Source organism: Phoenix dactylifera, chromosome 9 (genome assembly GCF_051530095.1).
Source record: "Phoenix dactylifera cultivar Ajwa chromosome 9, Ajwa_hap1_PhDact_Kaust_v1.1, whole genome shotgun sequence".
Taxonomy (NCBI): domain Eukaryota; kingdom Viridiplantae; phylum Streptophyta; class Magnoliopsida; order Arecales; family Arecaceae; genus Phoenix; species Phoenix dactylifera.
The window spans coordinates 20,236,117-20,248,243 of NC_143198.1; the positions used below are offsets into that span (position 1 = coordinate 20,236,117).

The 12,127-nt window shown below is 38.9% G+C and overlaps 1 protein-coding gene across 1 annotated transcript; it reads right to left on the reverse strand.

Moving 5' to 3' along the window:
* Window positions 1-3,661: 3,661 nt before the first annotated feature.
* LOC103720497 (uncharacterized) lies at window positions 3,662-4,345 on the reverse strand. Its single transcript, XM_008810217.4, has one exon. The coding sequence runs from the start codon at window positions 4,206-4,208 to the stop codon at window positions 3,831-3,833; it is 378 nt and encodes a 125-aa protein (XP_008808439.1). The 5' UTR covers window positions 4,209-4,345; the 3' UTR covers window positions 3,662-3,830.
* Window positions 4,346-12,127: the final 7,782 nt, after the last annotated feature.

Consider the following 12,127-nt stretch of genomic DNA (forward strand, 5'->3'; position numbering starts at 1 on the left):
AAGAATTTTTTTGGAATCATACTGCAAGAGCAATTTTACATTAACAAGGCCATCAGTTATGCTCACAAGCTACTCAAATCAAGGTACAATTATCTCAAACAATGAAATAACAGTAGCATCAATCACATTTAAGATACCAGTTTAGCTCCAAGGCCCATAGTTGGAAAAACCTAAACACCGAATTGATCTCAACCTGTCCAACGGTTAAACACCCTGAACGTGAAAAATCTAGACACATGAGAAGTTAAAGCTAAATATAAATCATGTTAAATAGTCAGGTAATAAAGCAAAGGCCAAAAAAAAAGAAAAAAGAAAAAAAAACAAAGGAAGAAGGTTATCTTGAAGGTAATTTCAAAATATTTCCCTTTACTAGATTGACTATGCATTAAGTGCCATACAACACAAGCCTCTATATTACACAAATGAAAAAACCAAGAAATTAATAAAAAAGCAGAAGAACTTTGCAGACACAAGTCAATCCTAACTGCAGGTCATACTTGGAAAATTTAGCACGTTTTGCATTACAACTCCGATAGCAGTTCTAGAACAAAGGCCTCTTAAGGAAACAAGCATTTATCACTCAAAAACTTAGTTGCCAAAATCGAGACAGGGTGCACGAGCAGGTGCAAGAATGAGAATAATTTGGAATCCTTTTAATAACAAAGTGCTTACGAAGTGAGCATAAGTTTGAGACTCCGAGATGATTCCCAAGTTGGTTCTTTACCCTAGGTAAAAATTCTGGCTGCTAGGCTCATAAAATAGTCAACTTCCCCGCTATAAACTTTGGCATTGTAATCCAATGTTTTGCTATAAGAAATTTTTTTTTAAAAAAAATCATCATTGAAGGAGAAAAAAAGCAGTGGTAAGAAATTAATTAGCTGAAGTTTTATAAGGAAAACAGCTTTAAAAAAAAAAAAAATCAACTTTGAAGGAGAAATAATGCTACGGTAAGATGGACATTAATCAGATGACGTGATTTTGAATAGTCAAATGTAAAAGTAAAAGCTACTGTTTTGACTACAGAAGAGCCAGGATAAAATGAAAACTGAACACTCAATTTTCTCTTCTGCAATAATTCATTCAGGACATCAGGTGACGAAGTATCAGCAGGCATTGAGGCAACAAACTCTTATTTACCTTAAATAGCAGCAGCAAATGCAATTATATTATTTGTAAGCTCCTCTTAAGTACACTAATATCAGGATATGACCACAGCTATGCAAGTAACATATTTCAATGAACTCAGAGAATCAGATAAAATAAATCCGCCCGTAATTCAAGAAAATGACCATATGGTGCAATAATACAGGCATTACATTTATGCACCAGTCAAGAATATCTCAAGTATAGAAGCAAATCCTTTGTAGGGAAATCCTAACATCAAATTGATCTAAAGCAGACAAAAATGGAAAATCAAGACTTTGATAAATGAGAAATTAAGGTGTTCACACAAATTCTATCCTACAGTCAAGTGATAAATATATGGCAGAAAATAAGGAAAGTAAATCAAGAAGTTTGATTAGAAGGCAATTTCATAATATTCTTTTCCTTTTCTAAGCACCATATGCATCATGCCTCTCCATTACATCGATCAAAATAAAGAACAAAAGGTTAATAAAACCCAAGCAGAGCTTTTAATAGGCAATTGCATGCCTGGATGAACCATGCTTGATAGTCATTCTTAACAAATACAATAAATTTTGCATAGCATTACTCTAATCCACCCCTAGTAGAATATTCATTAAAGTCAATTGATAGCCTCAATTTCTTTCAATCAGATAAAGGGTTGATATTAATTGAAAAAGTTCAAGCTTCAGATTTAGGAGGAAAGAGGTCTACATCAAAATATTCCAGATCCAAGATCAAACCTCAAAACAAAGACATGGCAAGATGGAGATTTGATTAAAGGAAGCATTTTTAATAAGCATAATATAAATTAGAACTAATTTGGCATGACTAAATATAAGAGACTTCATGGATTTTATCTGCTGAGCAACAACCCAAGATGACTTTGGCTAACAGAGTCATAATTCAGGACTAAGCAGTTGATTACTTTTCTCTAGTGCAATATGCCATTCAGGACATCAGTCAGTAAAATTTTAACAGGCATCAAGGCAACAGATTCTTATCCATAAGCCTTAAAGCATAGTCAGCAAACATCACAATCCTATATTTGTACATTCTTGTTAGGGCTCTCTTTTGTAGTACACCATTCAGGACATCAGACAGTAAAATTTCAACAGGCATTGAGGCAACAGATTCTTATCCATAAGCCTTAAATAGCATAGCTCGTAAACATCAATATTTATATTTATATACTTTTACTAGGTCCATCTCTTTTGTAATATGCCACTCAGGACATGAAGCAACAGATGTTTATCCATAAGCCTTAAAGAACTTGGTCAGCAAATGTCAAAGCTATATGTGTAGACTCTTAAGAATTGAACTATCCAGGTTAAACATTTCAATGTTCTCAGAGTAATCAGATAATTTATCAGCCCCAAGTTCAGGAAAATGAATATTAAATTGACATCATCAAGTTCTATCAGTCTTATACAGTTATACCATTAATCAACGAGAGCAAACACTTCTAAATTAAATCAAGTGAGAAGCATCTAAACTCAACAGTGTAGTTGTGTAAGTTTCTTTGACAATTGAACTGCTTAATTAAAAGAGCAGGAAGAACATAGAGAAGCTTGATTGGAATTGGAAAACAAGATTCAAATTTTTCCTTTATCATGTTCAACAAGCATGAGCTATTCAAGCCACTCCATAGGCACATCAAAGATAAACTGAAATTAATTAAAGAACAACTAAGCCTGATGCAATAGGATAATGCAAACTACTCAACTGTTCATAATTAAATGCCATACTCTCCAGAAGAAAGTTCACTTAAAATCTCTTCAGGAAAGTTGATTTAAAGAACACAGTAAGCATTCGTTGCTCAATGCCGAAATCAGTCATTGGTGGAAACACCAAATTTACCAAGTTAGATAATTGGTCTAATATAGTACCTATGATAAGGCAGACATGGCAGTTCAAGTGGCAACTTTACTAGATAAAAGCAACTAATATGACATTATTGAAGCAAGATAAGGAAATAAAATAATAGAAGATCCATCATTAACTCGAGAACTAAAATGGTCATACTGGAGCACCAGGGGATAATTAAAAGAGACATCTTTGAACTCGATCAGAGAGATGAGAATGCAGATGACAGTAAACAAACTCAGTATAAAAGGAAACAGTTATTTAAGTTTCAAGGGGGGAAAAATATCTTGATGAGTTGCAGCCATATTGGAGAACAACACCCAATCAGAATGGCAAGCGACAAGGAAAAGACACAAACACATGGAGTTTTATTTTTCTGGATGATTAATTACTACCACGATTATATTATAAACCTGAAAGTTAACTGGTATTAATCAAATCTGAGAAGAACCTTTGATTTCCGCAGCAAAAAGGTTTTTTTTTCGGTTTTATCTTTTAGAGGGGACAGATGGAGAAAACCATAATCCATTGGAAGTGATCTAGGGTTACAAAGATCCTTTCTTTCGAATCAAATGCTTCCAATCTTTCTCATCAGATCCACAAAAGGAACGCATTCCACCAAGTTCTCCATCTCATCAACCAAGATAAAGAAAGCCCTAAACCAGAAATCTGAAGAATCCGATGTTATGCATTCTTGATCTATCTAATGAGACATTTAATAATCCACAACAGTCACAAAATTTGTCAAATAGCATCCACCACCATCCAATTTTATTAAAAAAAAAGAGGGAGAAAGACTAAAAAAAACCTACACAAAAGAAATCCCCGTTTATCTCCATTTAGCGAGCTACAACGAGATCGGAGATAAACAAGTCCACAACGGCGTCCGATACATCGGTTCCCGATGGGCTCGAGGGCACGAAAAAGATGGACTTGGCGGCGACAAGCTTCTTCCGCTGCGGGAACCGAGGGCCATAGGTCCCGATGACGAAGCATGGGGAGCCGTCCATCTGGGCGGCGGCCGCCGGCGGGACCTGGGGCGAGGAGGGAGCCGAGAGGCGGGGGATCGGGATCTTGAGGATAGATCGGGGAGATCGGGCGCTGATCCTGGAGTCCCGGAGCCGGGCGAGGGCTCCCGGCCTCAGGTACCGGTGGAGCCGCTCCTCGACCTTGGACGGCGAGGCCTTGGCGTTGGGGCTCCGAAGCCTTCGGTTCATGGCGGAAGGTAGGCGAGAGACAGACAGAGAGAGAGAGACTGGGGTCTCTTTTTAGAGAGAGAAGGAGATGGGCGGACGAGAGACGTCGAGGGGTTTGGGGGGTTTTAAGGAGCCAGAAGGGGTGCGGGTGAAGAGGCGGGAAGATGCGACGGAGGGAATCCAGCGATCCGGTGCGGAACAGTGGATTTTAAAATGGAAGGCGGGACTGCCACGTAAGCCGGGGGCCCACAGTGAAGGCCGTGAACCAGCCCAATAGTCGCTCGCCACGCAACCGAAGTAGGGGCGCCTGTTATCCACCGACGGATCCGTTGGACCTGGTTCATGCAATAATTTCGGCCTTCCGCGAATTGGCGTTTTTCACGTGTTTCGATTTTTTGCGGAGGAGGCGCATTTTGGGAAGGAAAACGCGTGTCTAAATAACAGCCGTTATCTTTTTATTATTCCGTTAGAATTGCCGCTGCATAAAGACGTAAAGGAGGCGGCAGCCGTCGTTCGATTTGTCATTATTTACTGAACAGAGCATCCTTTTGGGTTCAATAGGATGATCGTAATTTTATCATCCGTTAGGCCGTTACTTCCACGGTAACTTCGGTGACGATATATGGGAGTCGTTATAACGGGATAATTTTGGTCGGCAGTTACGTGGAGGAGTATTTTAGGAAGTTTAGTGAGGGGCATTTTGGGAGAAGGGAAATTATGCGAGTGGCTTTTGGTAAGTGGGGCGCGAGAGTCGCCTTTCTCGGCAACGTGGGACGCGACTTCCGCGGTACGCTTTCTGGCGCGCGCACATGCACGGAAAAATATCCGCCATCAAATTCAACGGCGATGATTCAGATGATCGAAAGGCTTGATTTCTTGAAGTACCCTACGCTTTGGAGCATGGGAATTTCTTTCCACGAGCATGCAATCATAACCGGACAGTAAAAGTTATTTAAATAATAACATTCAAATTCTAACTAAATTACAAGCCTTACCAAATCAATAATATTCCAAAATCTTGTATCAATTTAAAACAAAATCTAGTCTTATGTTAATATCTCGTCCTAATAGCTCTCCATGATAAAAATAGTAAAAAATCATACAATGAGCTAGACAACCTAGTAAGTAAGGAATATCTTAACTAAACAATTCCTATAATAAAATATAAATATAAATTACGATGAATCAGTATAAAGACATAATCAATTTTGTTTCAAATATAAATTCATTAAAATTCATATCTTTCAGATATTTGTATGCAAAATCATAAATCTGATTTGAAATAAATTATATTCAACTCAAGAGACTTTAACATGGCCACACTTGACACTTATACCTTGTGGCCAAGTTAGAAACAGAACTGCACTTATACCTTGCGGAGTGAGCTAGAATACTGCACTTATACTTTGTGGAGTGGGCTAGAATATCGCATTTATATCATGTGGTGGGGCCATAATCAATAATAGTGAGAGTGCCAATGCATAATCCCCAATTGGCAAGATTTAGAACATAGGCTGAGAGTTCCAAATCTGATACACATCAAAGATTTTTTTATAAAATAATAGATATATCACAATCCAATTAAAATATGCATATATAATGCAAGAATAATAAATAATTTAACAATATTAAAATATTACTCTAATTTACATATCTATTTTTTATTCAAATACTCATATATAAATCCATTAACAATTTAGTCGATATAAAATAATATTATACAAATGAAAAATAGGGGTGCAAATGGGTCGGGTCGGGTCGGGTCCTAGGTGACCCCGATCCGACCCGATTTTTTGTTCGGGTCCCAATTTTGGACCCGGACCCGACCCGGTTGAAGATTGGGTTGGGTCGGGTCGGGTCCGAGTCGGGTCCGGGTTTGATTCGGGTCGGGTCCGGGTCCGATCGGGTCCAATTTTTTTGTGCTTTTGGAAAAAGTTTTGGGCAAATCTAATTTGGTCATATCATAATTATGAGGTGCTGGGTGACCCATGACTTGAAAGACTTTGCAATTGAGCTCCAGTCAGAACAGATGACCCATGACTTACTAACTAAGTCGGTCTACAAGCCAAATTTCATATCACACTATTTTTTATCTATATGACTGATTGGACAGTCTCCCAGCTCCCCTCTCACGAGGACAAAAAAAATCCCAGACCTTCTTCCAAAATCCAATTCCATTACAGAAAACTGGCACATGACCCATATTCAGTTGCAGTGTTCCCTCACTTTCTCCCTTCAAAAGTTAAAAGAAACAAAAACCAAAAAACAGAAGGAAAAAAAAAAAAAGGCAACTACCGAGACACCAGAGGTCTCAACAGTGTAATAGATCGAGAGAGAATCCTGACGTTCCTTTGGATTCTGTGAACCTATGCTTGTTGCTAACTTGCTATCCTCCCACACTGACCAACAGTACCACAACCCACGCCAAAAAGAAAAAGAAAAAGAAAAGACTTTCTTTTGCTTTTCCTCTCTCTCTCTTCGGGTCCATTCGGGTCGGGTCGGGTCCGTTTGGTAAACCCAGACCCGACCCAGAAAATGATTCGGGTCCAATTTTAGGACCCGACCCGGACCCGCGGGTCCTAAAATTCGGGTCGGGTCGGGTCTATGCGGGTCGGGTCGGGTCGGGTCACGGGTCGACCCGACCCATTTGCAGCCTTAATAAAAAATCTAGAAAAGACAGATTATTACTTACCTTGCAAATAAAATCAACTAATAGATCTAATTAATTTTAAAATCTCTTCTGAGAACCTAATATCTCAAAATTATAGTTTTCATTAGAATTTCATCATAATTATTTCGAAAATAAAAATCTTGAGTTCCAACATCCTCATAGGCTGACCAAGTGGGGTGTTCGGCATCCTGGTCGGTTTGATCAAAATAATTTTATTGAATTATGCTCGGGCTAAGCTACGGATAGTTCAATAGAGATTGGTGGTGATCAAATATAACAATATTTTGGCAAAAGCTAGGGTGGGGGCTGCATGCAGCCTGACGACCCAAGTGGGAGAGAAAAGAAGAAGCCTAGTTCTCATTCGTATACCCAGAGGAATGTCAGATCACGCCATGGATATCCCAGTTTCATATGTACTTCTTTATATCACGATATCGACCTGTTTGATTTGCTGAATGAGCATAGGGGAATAAAAAAATAAAAAACAAAAAACATTTTATATTTAGTTGTTTTTTTTAATAAAACAATAATTTTTGAAAAAATAATGAAAAAGTTTAATTTTCACCTGTTGGAAATGAGATATTTTTTTTCCAAAAATATTCTAAAATTTTTAAAGACATAACAAACATTTTATTTAATTTCTTAAAAAAATTAAATATTTAATTAAATATTAGCTGGTTTGGAATGTACCATTTTTTTAATCATCAACTGAACACATAAAATCCACGGTACTAATTTTTCAAAAAAAAATTTAATAATTTTTTTTTTACGAACCAAACGAGTCTTAAAAAATTAATGCAATTTATACAGTTGGTATAATTTAGGAGAAGTTGAATCACAGCATGCCATCTTAATAAGGTGCAGAAGCCCTTGTTTGGTTAAAGAGATTAGTAGGATAAGCCGAGTGGAAAAAAATATAAAACAATAGAGATAGAAGACAAGGTGTGGACCCTGAAAGCAGGGCTAACATTACTTCACCCTCCCTCTTGAAATTATATTAGCTCAGCTAAGTGACTCAGAAGCCTACCACGGTCCAACGAGGTAGTTCGATGGCTTCTTTGACGAAGATCCAAGGAAGAGTCTCAGAAGAGGGAACTTGAGTTTGGTGGCAATCCTTAGAGGAATTGGTGATGGCTTCCAATGGAGGAGGAGGATCTTAAATAGAAGAAATTCTAGAGTACTAAATGAGTTTGGATTGCCCCAAGAGCTAGGATTCTACTGGGATTGCCCATGTGCAACAGGGCATGCTCGGCCCTGCTAATGGGCCCTGGCCTCTTGAGCCGGCCCATTAGCCAAAAGAATTGGGCTGTTACAAATTCATTCCTTTCTTTTACTTGTTCCTTCATTAATTTCTTTTATCCCTAATGGGCCCTGGCCTCTTGAGCCGGCCCATTAGCCAAAAGAATTGGGCTGTTACAAATTCATTCCTTTCTTTTACTTGTTCCTTCATTAATTTCTTTTATCCCTTTATCTTCTTTTTTTTTTCTTTCTTTTTTTTCAATCATTTCCTTCCTTCCTCCCTTCCTTTCATTCTTCTTTCTTCTTCTTTCCCAATGTAGATGGGTGATGGGTTTCGGAGTCATAACCTTTTTGATTCTATTTTCTCACATGAATGGGACGAGATTGATCAGATGGCTCCCGTTTTACTAGAATTTAAAACCTTGAAGTTCATGAAAATGAGCAATATCATACGATTGAAAAAGAATAGCATTCACATAAAGTTAGAAGTAATCTTCATCTAAGCACATGTCTGGACAAAAACATGATCTTCAAATATTAGTATAACGGCATGCCTATGCACAATATAATCCTCAAATATTAGTTTTCTGACTATGCCACAACAAAGGTATATAAAAGAAACAACGATTCCACTACAAGTCCTGCATTCTATCAGCTCGTTATGGGCGCATATTAGAAATTGGCCTGTTCTTTCTCTAGTCTAAGTTGATGGACTCAAATAACACATAAACAATTATCATAAAAAGCTACTCAAAAAGTAAAACGCAAGCTTTTAGTTTTCAACTTTGTGTAATCTAAGTACAAATCTAAGCATATAAAAAGAGCACCATATCCAAATAAGAATTCTCCAGTGAGTCTCTAGAAAGAAAACCCCTGAGTACATCTTGTAGCCTTGGTCACTTTTTTTTTTATCGTTAAAAGTGCTGGCGTCCTGCAAATTTTAGAGAGACTATGAAACAACAGTTGCTTCCAAAAAATGCCTGTGTTCACCATCTCCTCTCTTTCATATATCTTCGTCATTTGGTGTGAGACTCTCATTGTATTTTTGCACCATCTCTGTATTCAAAGTGGATATGGAGCATGCATTCGTGGATTTCTCAATCAGAGTAATCACTGAGTTAATCTTAAAAAGCTTTAGACGTGATTAATTGCTTTATTGTCTTCAAAGTGGATATGTTGCATGCATTCGCAGATTTCTTGAACATTAATCACTAAGTGAACGGAGGTGGAGTTTATGTGGTGGACTCGAACGGAAGGGCTGATCTTTGTCCTCTCTTTTGTTTTTCTCAAGTAGCGGTTAGGATTTTGATTGATGGAAGGATGAAGGAAGAAAAAGATAATGATGATGAAGAGATTGGGTTCTATGGATAGCGACCAAGTTAAGGAAGTGGGAAATAATTGAACTAGGGCTAGAGTTAGGGCGTGGTGATGATGGATGCAAGGAAGATGCGAGGAAGATAACTAGGTCTTGATTGAAAGAGTCTCACCTTCGCTCAAGAACCCAAGGTTGGCATAAAAAAAGAGAAGGAATCTCACCTTTCCAGCTTCTACCAATGAAGAACCTTGGCGTCTCACCAAGGGTTTCTATTGAAACATAAGTAGTTAGCTCCTTTGACTTCCAACTTTGACTCGGAAGAATCTTCCTCACTTCACTTCAAGAACAGAGCAACCGAAGCTAACCACCAAATAACTGATTTAACCATTTTTAGTTAGACTGTTAGTCTTTCTGTTAATTAGTTATTCAGTTGATGTATCATTATAAATAGATCATATCATGTAAGGAGAAGAAGCAATTCGATTCATTCAGAAATAAAGTTGCATTTCTTTTCTCCTCATCTCCCCTGTTTTCGGACAGACTTTCTTGAAACTTCTTTACATGGTATCAGAGCTGTGAAAGCATCTTCCCATAGCTGCCTCCGCCCACAGCAGTGCCAACTCGGTGCCGTTGCCAGTTCTAAGCGTGGTTGAAGACTTGGCAAGCCCATACTTCCTACATCACGGTGACAACACAGGTCTACAGCTCATCTCTCTAATCTTGAATGAGGAAAACTATTCCACTTAGAGTAGGTCAATGATCATGGCCTTGAGTGTCAAGAACAAGGAAGGGTTCGTTGATGGAAGCATCCTCCAACCTCCACCAAATGATCCACACCATGCAGCTTGGAGGAGATGCAACATGGTGGTTTCTGCATGGATACTAAATTCTATTCTGAAGGAGATGAGCACTAGCGTGATCTACATGGAAACAGCTAGAGAAATTTGGCTCGATTTGAAAGAAAGATTCAGCTAAAGCAATGGTCCAAGAATTTACCAATTGCAGAAGATGATCTCCTCTCTTTCTCAGAATCATGGGAGTGTGTTCTCCTATTTCACTTGCTTGAAGGGACTCTGGGAAGAGTTAGCAAACTTCAAACCTCGGTAGCAACAAGAATATCAATCCGAAGAACAAGTCATCCAATTCCTGATGGGGTTAGATGACTCCTACTCAAATGTACATGGGCAAATCCTGCTGATGGACTGTTGCCCAAGGTGACAAGCCAAGAGGGGGGGGTGAATTGGTTTCTTCTAATTTTCGGTGCTTTAAACGTTTTCTCAATATAAGTGCGGTGGATGCTTTCTTAAGCTATTAGAATGATTTAAACTAGTGCAAAGATAGAAGATGATGCAAGAATAAACGGAAACACAAGCACAACACAAACACAACAATATATAGTGGTTCGATGCTCTCCTTAGCACCTACGTCCACTCCCCAAGCGTCCCCTTGGGAATTCACTATAATCTCTCGGATTACAGTTGGATTGTTTTCCGGGCTCACAATCCAAAAACCTTTGTTGGTTTTACGGGCTCACCAACGAACCTATACACTTTGGTTTTTCGGGTTCACCAAAAACCTTTGTTGGTTTTGCGGGCTCACCAACGAACCTTTACACTTTGGTTTTCCGGGTTCACCAAAAACCTTTGTTGGTTTTGCGGGCTCACCAACGAACCTTTGTACTTTGGTTTTCCGGGTTCACCAAAAACCTTTGTTGGTTTTGCGGGCTTACCAACGAACCTTTACAAAGTGTTTAACAAATGAAAAGAAAAGATTCAAACTCCTAAATGAGCATATGAAACAATATAAAGTACAAAGAAGAGTTAGAAGGTATTTATCGCTTTGAAGTCGCTTTGCTCTTCTTTGTCAAGGATGCTTCACTCTTCAAGGGAGGATGGAGCTCTTGATGACTCTTTGAATCTGCTCAATCCCTTTCTTTGATTCTTGAATGAAGCCCTTGGATGAAGCTTGCCTTGCTAGGGTTCTCTCTTGAATGCACTTAATGTATTTTCCCAAAAGCTTGCTTCTTCTGATGAATACTCCCTCTTAAATACTTCTCCAACCTCCAAATAGTCCTTTCTGACCGTTGGATTGAAGAAACTAGCTGTTTATAGCCGTTGGGAGTCCAAAAAGCATTTCTGCACAACTAGCCGTTATGTTCAGCCCGTGTTTGGGTCGGCTCAACCTGTCCTTGGGTCGACCCAACCTTCACTTGGGTCGACTCAAACATTCCTTGGGTCCACCCTCTCAGAAAACACAGAAACTTGAAATTCAGCCTTCTGTTGCCTTGGGTCGACCCAACCTTTCTTTGGGTCGACTCAAACCTTGGGTCAGCTCAACATTTTTCTTGGGTCGACCCAAGGTCAGCTTCAGAAAATTCAGAGCCTTGAATTTCAGCCTTTCTTCACTTGGGTCGACTCAACCTTTCTTTGGGTCGACTCAAGCTTGGGTCGACTCAACTTCATCTTGGGTCGACCCTCTCAATAAATCCAGAGAACCATTTTTCCTTCATGTTTTGAGGTTCTTGAAGTTTGGGTCGACTCATGCTTACCTTGGGTCGACCCAACCAACTGTTCATCTGTGCCATTTTTGCAGGAGTGTGCCAAATGATTTCTTGATGTGCCGGGGTCGACTCAAACAATCTTTGGGTCGACTCAATCCACACTTTGCTGCATTCTCAAGGTTAGATCCATTCAAATGAACAAGAACATATATATA

Bases quoted from the DNA above. Each gene is read 5' to 3' on its own strand.
- LOC103720497 (XM_008810217.4), bottom strand. From the start codon at position 4,208: ATGAACCGAAGGCTTCGGAGCCCCAACGCCAAGGCCTCGCCGTCCAAG.